The following is a 22,820-nucleotide window of genomic DNA, read 5'->3' as shown; positions in this document are numbered from 1 at the left end:
AGATACAACTATTTGAAAATCTGGAATCTGGGGGTGCAGAAAAATCAAAACATTGAGAAAATCACCTATAAAGTTGTCCATTTATGTTCGTGATTGTGCTGGACACAATGAGCTACAGGTGAGTTTGTTTACTCTGAGTTTACTTTTTATCCTTACCTACACCATGGCTACATCCGGAATCGCAAACTCTTGAGTAGGTACTTATTTTGAATAATTACTTTGTAACTGCTAAAAAAGTATGTTATATATTATAAGTGTATGTAGTATGAATGTAATCTGGACGTACTACATTCGTCATGTTGTCATTATGATGTGACCTACCAGCATCAGTTGTGTTGCTTTACTGCCATTCACAAATCCTCTCCCGTGGCCTCATGGGATAGTAAAGTGCCATTTCCTGCCAGTATTGAGAATCGAACCTTCAACTTTCATGTTAGTCTGACTCTCTAACCATTAGGCCTCGACTGCCCCATGGGTAAAAGAAGAGATTGTTTAGAGTGTGAAATCAGGAGCAGGAACCACTAGAAGGAAGTACAATATCAGAATTTAAAACGACATTTCCAGTTAAGCATTAGCACACCTAAAGCACATTACAAAGTTCGTTCATACAATAGCTTTTCATGCATGTGCTCAAGCGTCATTCCCTGCAGGTTGATTCGAGGAGGTCCATTGACAGAAAATAATATACATTACCACACTCGAAAAATATTTAGACCTAAATTTAAGATTTATGTAATTGAATTGCATACAAAATGTCCATCCATTTGGATTATACTAACATAAACCAACTAATAAACGTATATGTGATGCATATTTTTCTACATTAATCAAACAGGTAAGATTTGTGTAATAGCACTAATAAACTGAGTGTGTTTTAAATATTCAATAACCAGGATTATCATCAATAAATCCAAATTGTTACAATCTCATACATTTTAATGAACTAAATTTGCTAACCATACTTTATCCATGTTCATATTTTTAACAGATTTATGCCGATTCTCAGAAATCTGGATAAATGCATTTTGAAAATATGATTATTTAAATAAAACCAAATAGACGCAAATAGATGGTAATAAACTATGCCATGATTTATTTATTTTTATTTTTTTTGAGTGCAGAAATCTTGCCCGTTTTATTTATGTGTGACTGACAATTATGCATCACATTATGTTTAATTGTTTTTGTTAAAACTGTGTAATGCAAATGGATGGAAATGTTATATTCAATTCAAATACATAAGTGAAAAAACATGATTAATAGTTATTAGCCCAAGTACTGCTTGACATTTCAGAAGGGTTTTCTCCAAGGTGAAAGGGCACAGTATAACCCAGCATTTGCATCTTAATCACCTTCACAACAAATGCATCATTAATATTCTCTGATGCTCACTAATCACTGAATAGCAAATAGAACAAATGACAACAGATGCTCAACTAAATCAATCAACTCAGATAAAAAGGTCATTGTTCCTCTGACCTCTCATTCCCCATGCCTGTTACGTAACCAACAACTCTGGCAGACTCGGGTTTGGGCCTGATCTTGGGTAACTGTTTTGGCCAATCGCATCAGGGCGATGTCATTGGTGAGGTCTTCATAGAGTGCAAGTCGGGTTCCAGAAGTAAAAATGATTGGCTAGCTAACGTTATCTAACCACCCTCTTGAACACAATAAGGCTCATCATAATGGAAGTTTTTAATAAACACTGACACAAACTAAAACAATTACACAGAAAATAATATGGTAAATATTTAATTCATGACTTGTCAATAGAGAGGATAGCCTAGGGTATGATTTTACCCCAAACTACAACATATCTGACAAAAATGGCAACTGCAAATCCACATTTTGGTGCCTGGACTCCAGTTGTTTCTTGCTTCTCTTTTCTGTAGCTTTCGGTAGTCTGTAAAGAAATAGCTCAGATTTCTTGTTGAATCTTTTTGTACAGTCAGTCGCACAACCGCTCTTTCCAACTTTAGATGTGTTTTTTAGAAAAAACAGCAGGATTGGTGGTCCAGTGTCCTTGGAAACCCTTTTTCTGGTTAGCATCATTACTGAGGAAGCGGATGGTGGCCTTGTCCCCATTGACAGTTAAAGATGGTGGGATAGAGCCACAAAATTTGCCTGAACAAAAAAAAAAACAGGATGCAATATGACAGTGGGAAAATGCAGCTGATTATAAAATCAACAAAATATGTATTAACTATGCTATGGTATATAATCAAACCTTGTGATGACCCAGCAGCATCAAAGATCTCCACATAATCCACACACTGGTCCAACAAACTAACAGCCTGCAGTTCAAACTGAGTGAAGACAATATGGATTCCAGTGGCGGAGGGGATGTGGATGGTCCAGGTGCACACCGCTTGGCTTGGGTACTCATTGGGCCAGTTGGGTGATTGGAGATCCCCCTTTTGACTGGTGAAGAGCCCACCGCAACCAACAGCAGCTGGAGATGTACAGACAAAAGGTGGTCCAAAGTTTGGAAATGAGAAGAAGTGATGTTATTTTGAATATATTTTTTACAAGGGTGTTCTGAGTGGTTGTTATACAGTTGCTATGGTGTTAGTGGTTTGCTCAAATGAAATTTGATCAACGGTAATACTGACGCTAGTCTTGGCAAACACCACTGACCATAACCCAAATCTTTAACATAAAATGTATTCAATGGAATGACAATATTCTCCCAGAGGGTAAAGAAGTGTTTGTTTTTTCACTCACTCTCTATGTCAGTAGGATCCACTGCTTTCCATGCGGCACTGAACCCTGAGTCCACAATTTTGTCATTGGAGGAGAAACTGATAGTCAGTGTGTCACCAGCCGTGACTAGATCTCTCGGAGGAGATGTGCTGCAGTGGGTGCCTGAGAAAAAAAGGCAGGATACACAGTATATTATATCTCATACACATTCCCTAAACACTACGGCGGCCCACCTAAGAGCACACTAGTATTTGGATATGCCACATGGGATATGGCTACCTAAAGTGCCGATGTTATCACTGAGAGTGACTTTGTCATTGAGGCAAAGTGTGGTATCCTCTAGGGAGAAGTTGCTAAAGTGAAGATAGACGTTTTTCCCTGTGGGCACACGGATATTCCATCGGCAGGAAGCTCTGTTACTGTAACTATATGGATGATCCATTGATGCCAGCATGCCTTCCGAGCCAACCAGATCCTTCAGTCCGCCACAACCAGAACCTTAAGAAAAAGAGAATGCTTCTTAAAATCCACTCTAAAATCTTCAACTGATTCCAAAAGAATCAAGATTGTCCTGACCAGCGATGCTAACGTACATACCGATGAGGTCATAGATGTCTTTGCGAATGATGTTCTCAATCCAGGGCAGGTAGGCAGAGGAACGAGTGAAGACGCTGGGCTTCTTATCAAAGACACAGCCGATTGGACCAAAACTAGTGATGCCATGCACCTCCCAAGGGGCCGAGGGGCTTTCTTGGCATACCAGGGGTCCACCCGAGTCACCCTATCACATTAAATGAATGTTATGAGTCTAATGGAGGCAAGCTAGTAAGAACTGTGTGTGTAAACCTCACTCCCCTGACCTTAAGAGGAACGCTAGCGACTGACGCTAGAGACTACGGTCTTTAGTGTCCTTGTTAGCACACTCGCCTCCCATGTGGGAGACAGCGGTTCGAATCAGGTAGGATTGGTTAAATTTGGTGCGGTGACCCGGATGGGAGTGAGGTTTAGGGAGGTAAGCTTGTAAGAGTTGTGCGTCTAAACCTCACTCCCCTGGCCTCAAGAGGCATACTAGCAACTGACGCTAGAGACTGCGGTTTTTAGCATCCTTGTTAGCATGCCCGCCTCCCATCCGGAGACAGTGGTTCGAATCAGGTAGGATTGGTTAAATTTGGTGCGGTGACCAGGATGGGAGTGAGGTTTAGGGAGGTAAGTGTAACGGAGGTAAGCTTGTAAGAGCTGTGCGTCTAAACCTCACTCCCCTGGCCTCAAGAAGCATACTAGCAACTGACACTAGAGACTGCGGTCTTTAGTATTAGCATGCCCGCCTCCCATCCGGAGACAGCGGTTCGAATCAGGTAGGATTGGTTAAATTTGGTGCGGTGACCCGGATGGGAGTGAGGTTTAGGGAGGTGAGTGTAACGGAGGTAAGCTTGTAAGAGCTGTGCGTCTAAACCTCACTCCCCTGGCCTCAAGAGGCGCACTAGCAACTGACGCTAGAGACTGCGGTCTTTAGCATCCTTGTTAGCGCACCAGCCTCTCATGTTCTCAATCCCAGTCGCAGTGGGTCAGGTAGGACCGGTTACATAAGCAACAAACATTTTTGTACAATGTTTTTGGTTGGTTTGTTGTTTGTTCTGCTCTTTCATTTGGTAGCATAATTACAAATAACAGTGTATTTGGAGTGTTTAGTATATACTGGATATGTAAGACAATCTGCACAAATTAGAGTTGGAAATGGCCAATGAATAAAATTACAACAGATGTTAACTGTACTTCATCTCAGAAACGTTCCATACCTGGCATACAGACTTGAGCTCATCAGGTAAAGTGTAGCCGCAGCAGATCATGGAGGTCTTGACCTGGAACCACCAGTAGTCCATGCGTTTACAGGTGTCGTACGGCACTACCGGAAGGGCCACCTGGTTCAATGCCTCAGCGGCTTTAGGAGCAGTGGAGTTACCTGTGGGCAAGATGGCATTATGTATTAGTAGTTATTTTACCTATTGTCTCACACTGCAGAGGTAGCTGGTCACTGGAAGATAAATAAGGACTCTAATCTAACCTAATATGATTGTGCATTCTAGGATGCATTATCAAGACTGCACAGCAGAGGGAGCAATCACTCCAGAGTCTTGGGGACTATCGGGAGTCGGGACTGTCAGATATGTGGGCCATTGAGTATATATTGGTATTGGATATGTAGGATCTGTATATTTTTAGTGCCTGTTTTTATACATCAGGGCAAATATGTTTATAAATCAAATTCAGATGGGGATATTGAAAAAGTATCCAATCGCCTGAGTGTAAAAACACATTGAGACAGATCACTCTATAATATTAGCTTCTTGTAGCAGACAGAAAAATAAGACCCCACAAAAAATCCATCACTGACAAAACATCTACTATAATATAATAAAATGAAACCAACTGTCCAAGGCACCTTACATTTTTTTAAGTTAATTTAATATTTATATTTTATTTTATTTCAGCCAGTGTTGATATTGTTAACTAAAACTAAAACAGTTAAAAATAAAATTCTTTAATTGAAATGAAACTGACATAAAATGAAATCAATTAAATAAGAAAACACATAAAAAGCACATAAGAATTAAAATAAATACAGAAAATATAAAATAAAAGTGTATTCAAAATATTAATAATTTCTTTTTATCTTTAGTTTTAGCTTTATTTAACAATGACAATGATTTTGCATGCAAGAATTTGTATTTTAAATACAATAAGATTGTATTTATTTTATTTATTTATTATAATGACTTTGAAACACACAGTCACTTTTAATGACTATCAGAGGATAAAGATTTTTTCCCATAAATAATGTCAAATAAAATGAAGACATCAACCAGCTGCTGAGCTGCTGAAACTAACAACCTTTTACCTCCTGACGTGTCGTGAACTACCCTCAAACAGGAAGTCCTCCCCAAAACGCAATACTCAAAACAACTCCAAGCCCCTTTTTGATTGACTAACAAGTGCTGCCAAGTAGGATTAAACTGAGTAAACTAACCTGTTTCATCTCCCCAGCCGGTGGCGTAGCATCTTTTGCCCCCAGGAAGGACCTCCTCAACTGAAGGCAGACAAGCGAAATGAATGTAGTCGGTGGGTGTCACCTCTCCATCCAGTCGCACCAGGGCGATATCAAACTCCACAGTTGGCACAGTTGGGTACTGGAAGCCCTTGTGGCGATAGATGCCAAGCACGTTAAAGCACTGCTCGGTTGGCTCAGAGAAGGTCAGGTTGTGTTTCCCTAAACACATTTTCCAGCGCTGCAGCTCATCGGCATACCTGATAAACATCCACATGTACATCTAATCGGTTATCCCTTTAAGCATCAAATCGGCATATAAGAATGTTTTCTGAAGGATCATGTGACACTGAAGACTGGAGTAATGATGCTCAATTCAGCTTTGCCATCACATGAATTAATTACATTTTAATATATATACAAATAAAAAACAGTTATTTAAAATTGTAATACTATTTCACAATATTACTGTTTTTTACTGTATTGTTGATCAAATAAATGCAGCCTTGGTAAGCAAAAGAGTCTCTTTCAAAGATACATAGATGGATGGATAGATACATAGATATGTTATATATAAATATCAGAGAATGAAATCATTTTTTGTAACCTGATGAAGCAGTGAGCAGCTGTCAGGACCCAGTTCTTATGGATGAGTGTTCCACCACATGTATGACCCAACTTAGGTGAAGGCTCTGAGTCACGCCAAACCTTCAGTAAACATGCATGAGAATAAAAATGATATTATATTATAATGATTGTACTTTTTTATACAAACAGTGCAGGATGAGTTATGCAGTATAATACTTAGTGTTAGAGGTTTGTTCAAATCCCTTGTCCTTAGTAAGAGCAATATTAATATTGATGCTTCCTTTAGCAAACATAACTAATAATCATGATGATAACAGCAACAAGCTGAACTAATAACTGACCTCAAGCACACTAACCCTGGCAATATCTTATTTCATTTCACATATCATTAGCTTTGAATAAACAATTTTATCTTTAATAAGATAAATCGACAAATATTAACTTTCCTGTCATATAAGACATCTGAAATCTCTTCTGGGACGGATGTGAGATTGGACGAAGGCTTAACCGTACCTGCATGGACACTTGCCATGGCCAGGAGTGAGGATTGGCAGGTTCTCCGTTGACTATGCGAGTGTTGACAGCGGGAGGGATTGCGGGCTGCCCACAGCTCTCAGGCCAGTCTGCATTCAGATGAAGGCTTTATCTGAGGAGATTTCTATCATGCCGAATGATTTCAGCTGTCAATTACCTTCACTCTAAGTTACCCAGAAAAATAGACCAGAGTTTTCAAAGGATATTTTGGTAGTGCACAGGAATATATTGAAAATGTGAGTGGTGCTTGTAAAATTTTTGACAGTGTTTCCAGGGAAACCAGACAGTTGATGGACCCCACTGACTTCCAAAGTAGGAAAAAAAAATACTATTGAAGTCAATGGGATCCATCAACTGTCTGGTTACTGACATTCTTCAAAATATCTTCTTTTGTGTTCAGCAGAAGAAAGAAACTCATACAGGTTTGGAACAACTTGAGGGTGAGTAAACAATGACAGAATTTTCATTTTTAAGTGAACTATTCCTTTAAGGTTATAGGGGGCGATTTTGGACACAACCTTAGAAATTTCCCTCCAAAGAAATGATGTCACTTCTAGCAAGTCATGTGATTTAGGGCTAACAATTTTAAAGGGCAAGCAGCACCAATGTAACAAGGTGAACTGGAGTTGGGACATAAAATAAATGGATTTACACATTAAAAAGAAACATTTATAACAATATATTAAGTTTTATGTCAAAGAGAATAAGTTTTTTTTATTTGTTTATTCATTTTTTATTTTTTATTTTTTGGGGGGGGGGGTTTAATTATTATTCTAAGGTACTAATCATACCCACATCCCTGGATATCTGCAGGACATCATAAGTGCGGTTTGGTGCCTTCGGACAGAGTAACAGCTATAAAATGTGACTGTTAAAGGTGGATTTGTTCCAACCAAGCAAAATGTCTTGATGTTATAGCAGAAGTCAGCTTGTACATGGGATCTTTTAGTCCCAGCATGCATGTGGCATGAAAATTGATGCAGTATTGTTTCATGGAAACATAAAATCTTCCAAACTGTAGGAATGACCTGCATTTTCTATGCAGTTTTGGTGGTTGCAAAGGCATTGGTGGGTGTTTGCTAAGCTGTTCTTGGTGATTGCTAGCCCAGTTAGACTATGTGACAATACAGACATGCAATATCTGGTTAGAATGATCAGCTCTTGATTTATATTATGTATTGATTTATATTAGCTGGAAATGATGTTTACTTGCCAATAAATCTCATTCTGAAATGCTTTTGCTCATACCTATCGTGATGTCGTCCCATGGGTTGGGTGGCACCGGAGGTTCGGTAGGGGTAGGTAAGGTAGAATCGCCAGTCCAGTGAGCACGGAAACCTTTTCCCTCAATGAAAAAGTCGGCATGGAAACGTATCACAAGTTCATTTGTTGTGCTTTCGATGACAGCAGGCGTTTTGGAGCCACAGAAGGGGCCTGTAAGAAAGTCAATTTATTTGAATGTATTGCCTTCTATAGCCCTTAAAAGCATGCAAGTCCTACCCTTTTAGTGGACGGTAAATTACAAACATATGTCTGGTTTGACTGAATGGAGGTTATAAATATGTCACAGTTTTAACTGATTTAAAGGGTCTCATAAACAGGCGTCCTTGCAAAGCATTCCTTGTCCTTGCTCACCATATTTTTTTGCTCCAGGTTGTGTTCCGTCGTAGACAACCACGTTGTCATTGCACTGGCCGAAAAGGATGCCAGCCTCTTCCACGTCAAAATCAGTGAACGTCAATTTAATGGTCTTCCCCTTGGGGTGGCGTATGGTCCATAGACACATGCTGTTAGCTGGATAGTTCATGGGCCAGTTTTGTGATTTGATGATGCCTGTCTCCTCCTGTGAGAAACCTCCACATCCCTGGATATCTGCAAGACATCATAAGTGCGGGTTGGTGCCTTCGGACAGACTCACGGCTATAAAATGTGACAGGTAAAGGTAGAATTGTTCCAACCAAGCAAAATGTCACGAAATTGTGTCTTGTTATAGCAGAAGTCAGCTTGTACATGGAATCTCACGATTTAGCCCCAGGTCCAAGTCACCATGGTCCAAAATTAACTTTTTGCCAGACCTGCCAGTGGCAGGTGAATTTAGAAAATTGTATTATTATTTAACTTTATACAAACATATTTTGTCCCAATGACAATGGGATAACTTAGCTGTTTTTCCTCTAGGGCTGCATTTTTTTAAACTCTTTGTAAACCTTATTAAGGTGAGGCCGCATTAGCAAAATTTTGACTGGGAAGAGAGGTGCTGCAACAATGTGAAATATGTGAAAAATAATGTGTTTATGAACATTTAAGTATGAAAACCTATTCTAGTAGAGCCCAAAAACAAAATCAAGACTTTCATAAAAAAATCCCCTTCAACAGCATTTTTGTATTTAAAAAAAATGATATTAAAAATGCAAAAATACATGTACAGTATAAAATGTATAAGTATATATAATAGTGTATAAAATGTATACTGTATATAAGGCCATCTTTTTGTTCTGTACATTTCTGGTTCGCTGCACAGGCTGAGGGAAACTACAAGCAGAATTGACTGTGAGCCTAAGTAGAATATGTCATAGAGACAAGCTTTAACTGTGAACACTTGCAATGCATGTTAATGCAGGCGTCAATCAGCATGACTACAGATGGTTTCCTCTCCTTTTTTAGGGGTGTAGCATCTGGTGAAGGGGGAAATGTTTTTCATAAATCTAGGAATGTGTATATTTACTGTGAAATATAGCTCTTTCAATTGCCAATGTGTCAGCCAGAGTATTTATTTGAGCGATTCGGCACTATTCCAGTTCGGAGATGTGCAACAGATCTCTGAAATGAGATTTCCAACATATAATTAGATTTCTAAAATATTATTAAATTATTGCTAAAATTGGACGATTAAATGATTTGACTGTGTCTGCCGCACTCTTTTCCCATGGTTATTCTGCATTGTTATTCTACCCTCATTACCTGGATTTCAAAATCTCCATGGGACACACACACACACATACAAAATCTCACAAGACACACAGGGTTGCTGATGGCTGTTAACGCTCGCAGCTGCATCAGCAGGATTCATCCGAGGTGTGTGTGCGTAGGTGTGAGTAGATAGATGTCTTTATGAGTTTGTAAAGGGTTTTACCAGAAAGGTCCTCTGGATACACAGCTTCCCATGTGGCAGAGAAGCCACGGTCGGCTAGCCGAGTATCTGACTGGAAACTCAGGGACATGTTGTTACTGACGCTGATTAGAACTGGAGGAAGAACAAACCCGCAGTGTGTGCCTGAGAGAGAGAGAGAGAGAGAGAGAGAGAGAGAGAGAGAGAGAGAGAGAGAGAGAGAGAGATAAAAGAGAAAGAGAAAGTTTCTGCATCACTATGCATCTTATTGCCCAAAGTCAGAACATTGAAATTACTGGTTTTGCATCAATTACACTTAAGTCCGCTTACAGAAACAGTCAAAGTTTCTTGTATCAACAAGACATCAACAGTTGTCATTTCGTTTCACAAGACGACTCACCCCTTCCTGGCTCTTAGAAATAAACAGGCTATTTTTGGGTACTGTACCTTTATAATAATAATAATAATAAAGACTGTCCTATTCTGATTCCCATTTGCCTTGAATTTACTTTTCAGACCATAACTGTATGAATAGAACGGTCTGTTTTTAACATGTTTTCCATTTGATATTTTAATTTTCCTTAAACCTTAAAATGAAATACACGGCAAGAAATACGTTTCTGTGACTGTACATACATACTTAAGGTAAGATGTGTTCCATAGAAAATAATGGCAGCTATACTTTTTTTACTCAATGATGGGCCTGTGCAAGCTTTGTTGTTAATGTAGATTTGATTCGTCAGTAATAAACAATGGCAACTTTTTGTGTTTACAAGTTGTTATGCATTTAAAAAATACTCACTTCAGCTTTAATAGTACAAAAAGGCATTTAGGAAGTCTTCATCTCCATTTCATTTTGAAGATAATGATTATTTCATTCGAAGTTAATGATTATTTCATTTGTTTAATGGCATCTAATTATGGGAGAGAAATTAACTCATGCCATGTGTGCTAATCAGTATTCCTGCAGTACAAGTCAAATTCATTATTAATATTAAGAATTTCATATACTGTGTAGCTCAGGTTAACATGGTTTGTTTTGCATTTCCATTCAAACTGTTTGTACAACTCCTATCTTCAGGGTAATACAGACTGTCAGCAGAACTAACACTCACACACCGATTCGTCTTGACAGCCAGGATAAAGAAGTGATGTGAAGAACACACACATACAGTATACACACTTGCAACAGCCAAGTAAGGACACAATGTCAAGACAAATGAGCCATGCAGTCTATGACTGCTGGTGGACCAAAACTGAACTTGTTTTTATTCATTTAATGAATTTCAAAGCCCTTGTGTTCAGATGTTTGATAGTAAATATACCTATTTGATACCTAAAACAATTAGCAATAATTTTCTTTTATTGCATGGAATTTTTTTTTTAAAGAATGCACTGGTCACTCTTTTCCATGCATTTACAATAAAAAGTGATTGGAATTTAACTTTCCATCTGTTTTTTTTTTTTTTTAAACAAGTCTGTTTATGACTTCATCTCTTGGAATATAGTTTTATGCTCTCTCTCTCTCTCTCTCTCTCTCTCATACTAGATAAAAAAATTAAGTGAGTTTTTGCTTAAACCAGGCAAAATTATCTGCCAATGGGGCAAAAAAAATAATCTTAATTCAAATGGAAACAAGATCATTTTTCTTACGCCGTTGGCAGATAATTGTGCTTGTTTTAAGACAAAAAAATTTAATTGCAAGGACAAGAGCAGTTCAGTTTTTTTTGTCCCACGGAAGAAAGTAAATCAGACAGGTTTGGACAGACATGAAGTGACATTTTAGGGGGTGTACTGTTCCTCTACACTTTCACTGCTCAGCAAATAGCCAGAAAAACACTTGTCCTTTTTTTGTCTTTTCTTGTAGTTCAAACATCCCAAACTTTTGGTCTTTTCCCTCACACTTTCTCAACCTGCACCAGGACTTACTGACAGTATCTGGCATGCAGTCCTTGAAAAGCTGCTGTAGATAAGCGTATCAGCTGCTCACAGCTCTGTTTGATGTTCAGTAATAAGGAGCCGTAATTTATAGTGCGCTCGCCTGCTGGCTCATGCCTCGCTGAGACTGATGATAATCAGTTTTTACAGTCCCTTTGTGCAAGGGATAAGAGAGAGCGATGAGAACGCCAGCTACTCTTGCGCCAGCAGTGCCATTTAGTGTTAGATATGGGCAGCAAAACAGAGTCGAAGGTCATCCCTGATAGGCCACGTTTTGGCATAGTGCTATGTTGGCTTGACACGTTTTATCCAATTAAATTACTGGAAGATGTGTCGCATGAATAGGACAAGTCTGTTCACATATTTAAGAGGACCTATTACGCCCTTTTACATAGTCTTGATTTTGTTTTTGGGCTGTAGTAAAATAGGTTTTCAAGCTTAAATGTTCAAAAAACACATTATTTTTCACATGTTTGACATTGTTGCAGCACCTCTCTTCTCAGTCTGTATCAGTAACGCACTATTTACTTCCTGTCTCTATGAAGCCACTCCTTCTGAAAAGTACAATGTGCTCTGATTGGTCGACTGGACCAGTGTGTGACGTGTTTGTTCCCAGAAGAAAACTCGAGACTTCAATCGAGGCATTTCAGGGAGTTCAGAAACAGTGCGCACTGATATAGAGAATAACTCCCTTTGGAGTGACTTTGTGTTTTGTAACTTAGCAGACCTTTTTCATGCTCAAACAGCAAATATACACTAAAGAAATTTGAAAATGTAAAAAAAGCATAATAGGTCCTCTTTAACCCCAGTTTAAATAATGCAGATTCGGGCAATTGCAAAACTAGAAGACATTGTTTAGAGCGCACTATAGATTACAGACTAGATTTTTATGTTTTCTGTAAGAAATGCACTTGCAAAACCCGCCGCCATGATGCTTGGGTCTTGTGGGTGGTTTCCAGGGTGTTGCTAAGGCGTTCCAGAGTTTGCAAGCATAATTTATTAAACATAAATCTATAGTATCCTTTGCATCTTTTTTTTCGAGTTGTGTCTTACCCAGTGACTGCTGACTATCGATGACGGTGAGCTTATCTTTGCCGCATTGGCCCGCTTCACCCACGGTGGCCAGATCAGTGATGTGCAGTTTGACAAGAAAGCCCTCATCCACTGAGATGTCCCAAGAGCAGCTCAAGTTTGCAGGATAAGCCTGAGGATAGTTCTTGGAGTTTATCTGACCTTTACGTCCGAACAGCTTCCCGGGGGACCCACAGCCAGAGTCTGAACAGACAGCGAGTGTTATTGTCTGAACAATAATGCTCAAAAGAAATTCATCAGGACTTGCAATCTTTAAATATCATCTGGCTTCATGTAGGGTAGAAAGCATGTCATGCTTGATGATGGCACTGCAAAATGTGCTTGTTATCTCTTTATGTCTTTAAATGCCTAAACTGTTTTTCCTAGAGAGAAATTAAATTAAATGGAGAGCAAACTGAGGCTTTTGCTTCTTAGATAAGATCCTCAACAATGTCTCAAACTGTGCTCAGATTTGCCAACATATCTTATATCTATAAGTCTTCAATCTAAAGTCAGAGATTTTAATGATTTTGAAGAACTTAATATTTGTAATTCAATAAAGATAGAAATATAAAAATATAAAATGACAAACGTACCAAAAATATAAATACCTATAAAATATAATTGTTGCCATTGTAGTTGCTTAAATGCAATGCGAAATAATAATAAATACATTTTAATTAAAGCAAGAAAAATCTAGACAATTGCATATAAACATGTTAAAATGTTATATATATAGGCTATATATATGATATAAATATTAATACATATAAAAATATGATATTATAATAATATTATCTAAGACAAAAGTACATACAACTCATTTAATGCAACTTATAAATGGGTCAACCTTTAATACCATAATTAGATAAATGTATTATTTGTTTAGTTTAATCTCCTTTATTGTCACAACAAGCCATATTAATTTACCCCTCTTACATAGTTCCCTGATTATGGGTGCTTCCTTAAATTAACTTTTTTTGTGTGACGTAAGATGCTTCTTTAGGTGTGGAAAAGCATTTTTATTCCTGTCATTTGAAAGTAAAGTCATTAGACTGCAGGAGGTTCAGTGATCATCAGCCCTGTAATATGTAATATGATCAGGTAAGTGATGCATTGATGTAGTTTCTTTGAAAATACCGTGACTTTACTCATACCTTCTGGGGCAGGTGTGGTGGTTGTTGGTCCAGTGGTTGTGGTTTTGGTGGTGGTTGTTGGTGTGGTTGTAATCGGTGGGGCACTTGCTATGGTGTAGGTTGCACTGAAGCCTTTAGCAGTCCCGCTCGAATCAGACTTGAAACGAACCACCATACTACTGCCACTAGACAACACCGGAGCCGGGACCTTGTTTCCACAGAAACGACCTACAGTAATTGAGATTTATGTTTTTTGGCAGATAAAAACGAGAGCACAGATGTTCACCGTGGAGAAAAGGGATGCTTTTTGGATTCAGTAAATGTCAGTTCTCACCAAGCTGAGCGGCACCATCTGAAGCGTCATCATAGACATCCACAAAGTCACCACATGATTCTGGGACAAGGTCAAAAGCTGTGAATGTAAGCCGGACCTTTTCCCAATCAGGCACGCGTATCATCCACTGGGCAACATAATGAAAAAATTTGTTAATTTAACATTAATTCTAACCTTAGAATAACTCGATTACAGTGCAATTAAACTGCTTCTGGCATTTAGTTTTTGCATATGCAGACTTTAGCAAATGCAAAATACATAGACTGATCCAAATGCAATTTGGGTATCCCGAAAGGGCTGGTGATTGAAATTGTGCTTTCTCATGCATCTTGAGTTAGTTTCAAGTCAAGGCTTGAAGGCTGGCGGTAGATTAGCTAATGTGGGTAAATATCCTGCCAGATGGAGCCGCACTGTGAGGAAGCTTCCAGCAATCATGTCAAAACCAATCTTCAAATACTCCTCACAAACTCCCAAAATTTCCTCTGTATGTATGTGTAATCTGATTGTCACTGGATTCATTATTCATAAAATTTGGTCAAAAAAACATCATGGAACTATATTTTTAGAAGTTATGAAAAAAATGTGTGTGCAAAACACTACGCCGTGTTGTGGATGGATGCAGGGGCATTGCTATGGAGTTGCTAAGTGGTTCTGAATGGTTGCTAGGTTATTGGCCAGTGATTGATTGGCCGTTTAACAACCTCAAAGTAAAAAAGAAAAGAAATCTGGATGCATTATGTTTACAAAAATTAATTTTATTCATGGGATTCCCTCAAGTAGTCCAAAGAGAACTCATTACATATCAACTGGGAATGCGAATTCATGCGTGCGAAAATTTAGTAATTTCAATAGGAATTCACACGATCGAGAATATAGCTTGAGTACGAAAATTTTGCATAGGGTTACTTGATTTTGGTCACTTGAATCCTCTGTGTTGACCAAAAGAAAGCTGCTTGGTTTGAAAGTGATTCTGTTTAAGCTGTTCATAGATTTCTACACTATTGACAATAGACAAAAGAGACCTTTTTTGCCCACTTTTTTGCCACTCCTTAATGGGATAGTTCACCCAGAAATGAAAATTCTGTCATCATTTACTTACCCTCATATCGTTCCAAACCCGTAGGACTTTCGTTCATCTTCGGAACACAAATGAAGATCTGTTAGATGATCTGAGAGCTTTCTGTCCATCCATTGACAGTTGACGCAACTACCATTTAGACGCAAAAAGTTCATAAACAGATCGTAAAACTAATCCAAATAAATTGAACAGTTTAGTCTACATTTTCTGAAAGAGACACGATCACTTTAAATGATGAACTGATCTAATTTAGGCTTTTATTCACATTTAAACATTCATCAGCGAACATAAACAGAAGTTCAACCAAACCTGCTTGATGAGCAAGAACAAATCTCATTGGTTCTTGCGGAAGCTGAAATGTGCTGTGTAACATGAGAATGAACCTCAATGGTTCTTGCGGAAGCTCAAACGTGCTGCGTAACATGAGAATGAATCTCATTGGTTCTTGCAGAAGCTCAAACGTGCCGCGTAACATGAGAATGAATCTCATTGGTTCTTGCAGAAGCTCAAACGTGCTGTGTAACACGAGAATGAACCTCATTGGTTCTTGTGGACGCTCAAATGTGCTGCGTAACACGAGAATGAACCTCATTGGTTCTTATGGAAGCTCAAACGTGCTGCGTAACATGAGAATGAATCTCATTGGTTCTTGCGGAAGCTCAAACGTGCTGCGGAACATGAGAATGAATCTCATTGGTTCTTGCGGAAGCTCAAACGTGCTGCGTAACATGAGAATGAACCTCATTCAGTGTTTCCCACACATAGACTAATTTGTGGCGGTGTGCCAAAGAATCAACACCGGCCGCCACGCGTTTCGTTATTCATTTATTTTTTTTAACGCTATTTAAAACACGCAGCGTATTCGTTCAGCTGCATTTCCTTTCCCTGCTCTCCCTCCGTCTCTCTGTCACTCACGCGTCTCTCTCACATAGACACACACACACACAGCCCCTCCCCTCCGTGCACACCGCGTCTGTCTCCATGAAAACGAAATCATCTGAGATCAAAAAATATTTTATATTCTGAATACAATGTTGTCAGTGTGTTAATGTTGGAGTCCCGACCCGACCCTTAGCAAACAAGCGATTGCGCCTTCTTTAGTAAGTAACTAACGTTAGTCGCAAGTTTGCGGTAAAATGCAGTTGGGTTGTCAAGGTCAAAACACTATATAAGCTGTGAATCAAATAAACTTATTATAAATAATGTTATGTCATTTTTAGGGTGTTAAATGTGTGGATTTAGTGAAGGTGTGATTAATATAATAAAATTCTGTGTAACGAATTATTAACGAAGGAATTATTTTGGGTGAACTATTCCTTTAAGGCAGCAGATATTGAATAGTGGGTGGAAAAGGACAAAGATACAGACTCCAGAGAACAAACAGGAAAAAGACAGTTTGTGATAAATCAAGAGTAGGTGTAGAGGTCATATCGATCATTCGAAGCACCTGGTAGAGTGCGCCACTCTCATAGTTTTGTGCGGGAAAGCCAGGGGTCAACAGCTCCCCACGGTCACCTTGAAGAACACCACCAGCCCCAACTATTTCTAGAAGCATGGGAACGAGAGAGATTTAGCTGCATAGAGAGACACCAAAAGGGTATTCTGACAGCCCCCCTCCCCTCCCAATACACCCCAGTTACGCGCGCACACACACACACATTAACGCGCTGCGTCTCTTTCTAGGTCAGCTGCAGTGAGACACTTATAACAGCCTCTCAGTATCTGGCTGAGTAAGATACAGTCACTAAATGATGAAATGAAAGGTGCAGCAGACGGGCATTGTTAAATCTCTAATGTTCTTCCATCGTGTTAATAATACTGTTATGTAACTAAGTCATTATGTATCTCTCATTGTCATTACCTGATGCCGTCTCAGGGGCCACAGCGCGATACAGGGCTTTGAATCCCTTCTCTGTGTATCTGTCGTTGGTGTCAAAGTACACAAAAATGCTGTTTCCTAAGGCAACTATTGGTTTAGGCGTTGAATAGCCACAGTACTTCCCTGCAAGAAAAAGAAATCGTAGAGTTTTTATTGATCACAGCCTTTGACATCAACAAAAAAAGATTTTCTCTTACATGTTCTCATAATTTTGCTAAAACTAGTCAAGATTATATAGTTATCTGAATTTATATTGCATCTTTGAGAACCGCTGAACTAGAATACCCAGGAAAATACAGCGCTTTTGCTTTAGGTAGAGTGGCCAGTTTTTGTCTTGGTGTTTGTCCTCTCATTCAAACTGAAAATTTGGCAGGACATGCTCAGCATATGCAATAACTCAACAGTCAAAAAATGGTGACCAGTAACATTCAGTCAATCTGTAAGAAGTTAATTGCCTCATGCCCTCTGGAATAAATGCAGGCAGATCTCTTCTGCGCTAATGGTGATTAACTTAGTGAATTAGTTTTTTTAACTCTCTGCAGGGAAGAGAAAAATGGTTTTGACCAACCTCAGCGGAAGACTCACCAATTGTGCCGAGTTCATCCTTGAGAGTGACGAAGTCGGCCTCACATGTATTGGAGTCTTCTATAGAGAAGTCTTCAAACCACAGATGGATCACCTGGAGGAAGAAAACAAACCATGAGAACTCATTTTCCATGAATAGGGTACAGATTTATGTCCCATTACACTGAAAATAATTTGGTGTAGAAACAACTCATTTAGTATCATTGCTAAAAAAAATAAAGGTTCCAAAAGGGTGTTTTCACAGCTATGCCATTGAATAACAATACTGTATTTGGTTGCCCAAATAACCTTTCAGTGATCAGTTCTTAAAATAACCTCTTTTTTTCTTCTTTTTTTCTTAGTATGGGGAACATTTTAAAAATCTAAAGAACCTTTCCACTATATATATATATATATATATATATATATATGTAAGGAATAATTGACGACAGGCCGTTGAATTATTAGAAAAATAATGCACACCCGAGGTGGTAATGCGGTCACGACGCGAAGCGGAGTGGCCGTTCACCTCGGGTGTGCATTATTTTTCTAATAATTCAACGGCCTGAAGTCAATTATTCCGCTTATACTACAGTTACCACACCTCGAAACATTGTTCAGATTATGTATTTCAAGACGTTTGTAAAGTTTTTGTCATTAAAACGCTCTTGTATGTAGGCCTAATTTCTTACGCATCTAATCCCATGCCTCCGTTGCTAATTCCAAAACGTCATTTTAGAGTTAGTAACGGAGGTTTGAGCCACTGATAGCAGACTAATGCTGGGGACGACTAGCTGACACATGCTCTGACTGTTTTCATCGCAGCATATTTTAAACACCGACTTTGAACACAGACTGAATGCGCTGAACACGCGTTTGGACATGATCAGTCATAAGAATCAAATAACATTCATAACCGGCCTTAAAGTGTGTCCCCGGCTTTATGCAGTTGTTAATGCAGTTATTAGAGAGAGATGTGCAATAATGAGACAGAAAAGCATGTGCGTCAATATTATTATTTATTTATTAATTCAATTCGTTTTAATTAATTCGTTCATTCTTTTGTTTCTATTATTGACAGATGACAGTAGACTAGCCAAATAAATGAAACACAAAGCCCTTTTAACAAGTAGGCCAATCAATAATTATTTATTTGTTAAATTATCTGCAATAAAAATCCGTGCTGCAGGACTATCCATTTATTTAGCCTATATTCAGTTTAATTTTCTATTGATTATATAGGACTATATACTTTATTTATTAAAATTAAACTGCATGTTTCCATTGATTGTGAAGCTAGACATTGAAAATTGCAGATCAAGCGCATGGGGCTAAATGTTTTTTCTTGTTATGAATTGTATCCTATTTTCCGTTATTACAGTTGACTACGCGAAGTGATATGGAACTGTAATGCGGTCAAGACCTGCCTGGAACTACTTTAGCTGTGCGTTTCCCTGAAAATAATGCACACCTTAGAACGTTCGTCAACCAATCAGATTCAAGCATTCAACGGCCCTGTAGTATAAATATATATATATATAAAATGTGGAATGGAAAGATTCAATTTAACCAAATAAAGAAACTTTCATTTTAAGAGTGTTGAACATTTCACAAACAATTAGCCTACACAGAAACAGGAAGTGCCACATTAAATTGAACATGACATTTTGAAGTTGAAAAACAGAATATAGTATTTCCTTGTAAAACATGCTCAAATAATTCTTGAAAATCGAATATAAAACAAATATACAAAAACAGCCCTATAAATGTGCAAAGTGCTTTCAGAAAAACCAACGCATGTAACGTTAGGTCATCTTACAGTAAGCCTGTCCTAATGAGCAGCTAACGGCTAATGAGCTGAGCTAAGTGCCACCCGGTACCTTATTGGCTTCTACTGTGATGTGCCAACTGCAGCTCATGCCATTGTCGTAACTGCTGGGGTAATTCCCACTGGAAAATTCCCCCGAGGAAGCCGTCAGCTCCTGCAGACTCCCACATCCCGTATCGATCTCATCCTCTGCGGACAGAGACAGAGCGAGGAATAGAATTTGACATCGCCTGTGTAAACAGATTGATTGCATTTCCTCAGCAGCACCCCGCAGGTGAAGCTATTTCATGGATTCAGCCTCGTGGAACATAATGCAGTTTTAGTCTGGTAACTGAATTTGAAAAGAAAGGATAATGTGTGTACCAAACAAATACCTATAGGCCTATATATTGCTCTGAATTCATCATTTGTGATGCAAAAATAATCTTATGGGTAATGCTGGTTATGTGAAACATAAGCATTGTAAGTTTTAAGTGAAACTGTTGCAACAAATTATACTTAGATATACATTAGGTGTAATTTAAATCGCATGAAACTTTTAAATTAATGTCCTGTAAGTGATTACAGGAAGCTTCTGAGAGCTATTTTTGAGAGTATTATACAGTTTCACTTCATAATTTACATTTAGATGCTGCTTTTAGATTCTTTCTAAATAGGAGGATGCTGCAATTGTATGGCACAGATTTTACAATAGTGTTGTTACAGTGAGTCTGATTCAACCAAACGTATAGTAGTTACGCTGAGAAGTAATTTAAAGTTTTTATCAATAACTTTAATCATTCAAAAGTAATTGTATAGTTAGAGTTTATAAGAAGAGTGAAAGGAAATCATTTGGGTTAGAATTTCATTAAAAGTGTTAACATAAATAAGCTGTTTTCATGAATTTGAAGTAGCAGAGATTCGTTACAGGACTAGTTATATATCAAGTAAACATCTTTGTGGCTTTGATCAAGTCTATTGATTTGACATTATATGCCCTTATAATCATAAATAACTATAGCATTTCTATTGCTGTATTTTATTACCACTGAGATTCTTTAAATTTTACATCTACATTTATATCTGAGGGGAAGTCAAAACTAAGTAAGTGTGCAAAACTAATTATCTTCATTAAATATATCTGGATTTGGACCAACAGCTTTGAAGTAACAGTAACCCACCTCTTGGACTTGAGTTGTTCTTCTCAATAACAAAGACCACAACTAGTCCAATAGTGACTGCAGTCAGGGCTACAAATAGGAAGATCAGGCTCTTCTCTAGTGTTGTCAGACCTTTCTTGGACTTCATTTATGCCGATGTTCCTCAGCGTTATCCAATCTAGAAACAGTGTGATGGTCTTCAGCCGAAGCTGACTTACTAACGTTCTCCTCACAGATGGTCTAATATTTATAATGTTGTGTTGACCTTTGTTGAGCTGTACTTTACTCTCGGATGGGTTGGCTGTGCGATACCGCAAAAAGCTATTTCTGCGAGTATATCTCTGATGCATTTTACTGCGTGTGTGACAGGTCAGGTTGTAAATTTAGGAAATCATACTGGTTTTATCTAAGAAGGCTTATCAGGTAAGTGAAAGCAATGGTTACATTCTCAAATGATTAACTAAATAAGAAGTATCTTGTTTGTAGACCACTAGTGGACCTCTTGTTTATTAATACTGCAGTGATTGTGAAGTTTAAATTAATTAGTTATGGGATACTTAACCGATTAGCATTAAGCTTTGTATCAGTAGAAACCCGGTAGTATTTTCGAATGACCATGCTTCCCTCCCTCATGTCCCCCTGAGACGAGAGATTTCTGTATTGTGTGTCTGGAAAAAAAAACTCGTAAAAAAAGACGTAAAAATCGTCATTTTGCATCATGGGAGGCTTTTTTGTCCAGAGGCTAGAGACAGCCAGTAGTAGGAGCTCGTTCCGCATGTTTTCAACCCGCCCATATAGGGGGATAGGGGGATCTCACGATAAAATTACGTATTTTCAGTTTCGAGTCAACTAGTAGCCTAGTTGTATCATTTCTTCTGATACTGCCCTCTGTAACCGGTAGGCGTGGCTTGGGAGTGTCCTCGTAGGGCAGCGAAGCAAGTGCATTCTGGGAGTTGTTATCTTTCATCCACATGAGCCAAAAATACATTTTCTGGCTTTTCTTAGTCTAGAAGGCACCAACTTCTAAAATAATTTCACATTTCTACTACATAAATGACCCAATTTAAATACACATTCATCTTTCCAGCGGTGAAATAGACCTATCCCTTTATATAATTAAAGGGTCTATTCAGAACACTTGTTATTAGCGACACCAGTGGCCATTAAGTGTACTGCAGCCAGCAACATGTTCACTCTTGTGCACACGTAACGTACAAGAGACTGAACGTGATTCAAGGCCCCGATATATACTCACGGCAAAGTTCTTTTTCGTTCTTTGCTTAGAAGTAAAAAGAAGTTGGAAATATTTTTACAGTGATATACTGTTAATGAACATACTGGCTGGGAGCAACGTTTAAATGTAGGCCTAAATATGTGCTGTGCACTTTCCCCTCAATACCAAAATAAACATACAATGGCAGCATTGAAAAACAGTTAAGAAAGCATCTGATCATAGCGATGTGGATATGTTTTCACCAGTTCTGCAATTCACCGGCATCGTGTCGACAGATGAGGTAATTAAAATTGCACTGATAGTTTGATTATAAAGTATATATTTGACACTAGATTATGTCTGACTATGTGACACTAGTTTGAATTCATTCTTATAATTTGTATGACATATTGACATTAGAGTACAGAATGGCTCTTTTAGCGTTATCCTGAACATTTTATAAGCATTCATTTCATGTGTCATAGAAAGGAAGAGAGGCTTTCGGGAGCATAAACGTCACATCCATTTGATTTTCCCTGCAAAATATCCTGAGTCCTTCACATAAAAATCAGTGTACAGGCATTCATAGAACCTAGCAAGTCTTGGAAAGGCTAGTTTTATAAAGTTTCGTAACAAGCTGTTCACACATTGGCAATAAAAAGT

At 38.3% G+C, this 22,820-nt stretch overlaps 1 protein-coding gene across 1 annotated transcript; it reads right to left on the bottom strand.

Annotated features, from left to right (window-relative positions):
• Positions 1–1,738: 1,738 nt before the first annotated feature.
• LOC311077991 (ovochymase) lies at positions 1,739–21,092 on the bottom strand (the record flags this gene model as incomplete). The annotated part of the gene is made up of 20 exons (XM_084106637.1): positions 1,739–2,124; positions 2,228–2,452; positions 2,725–2,865; positions 2,983–3,201; positions 3,301–3,484; positions 4,500–4,663; positions 5,729–6,006; positions 6,354–6,454; positions 6,848–6,957; positions 8,117–8,302; positions 8,504–8,740; positions 10,002–10,142; positions 12,969–13,190; positions 14,144–14,350; positions 14,457–14,583; positions 16,982–17,079; positions 17,396–17,536; positions 17,999–18,092; positions 19,858–19,994; positions 20,966–21,092. The coding sequence occupies 20 exons, from the start codon at positions 21,090–21,092 to the stop codon at positions 1,976–1,978; spliced, it is 3,288 nt and encodes a 1,095-aa protein (XP_083962763.1). The 3' UTR covers positions 1,739–1,975.
• Between the last annotated feature and the right edge of the window lie 1,728 nt (positions 21,093–22,820).

This window comes from Abramis brama, assembly GCF_963993115.1.
Source record: "Abramis brama genome assembly, chromosome: 2".
Lineage (NCBI taxonomy): Eukaryota > Metazoa > Chordata > Actinopteri > Cypriniformes > Leuciscidae > Abramis > Abramis brama.
Note: the sequence above shows the minus strand (reverse complement) of the source record. Positions and strands in the feature narration are given on the sequence as shown.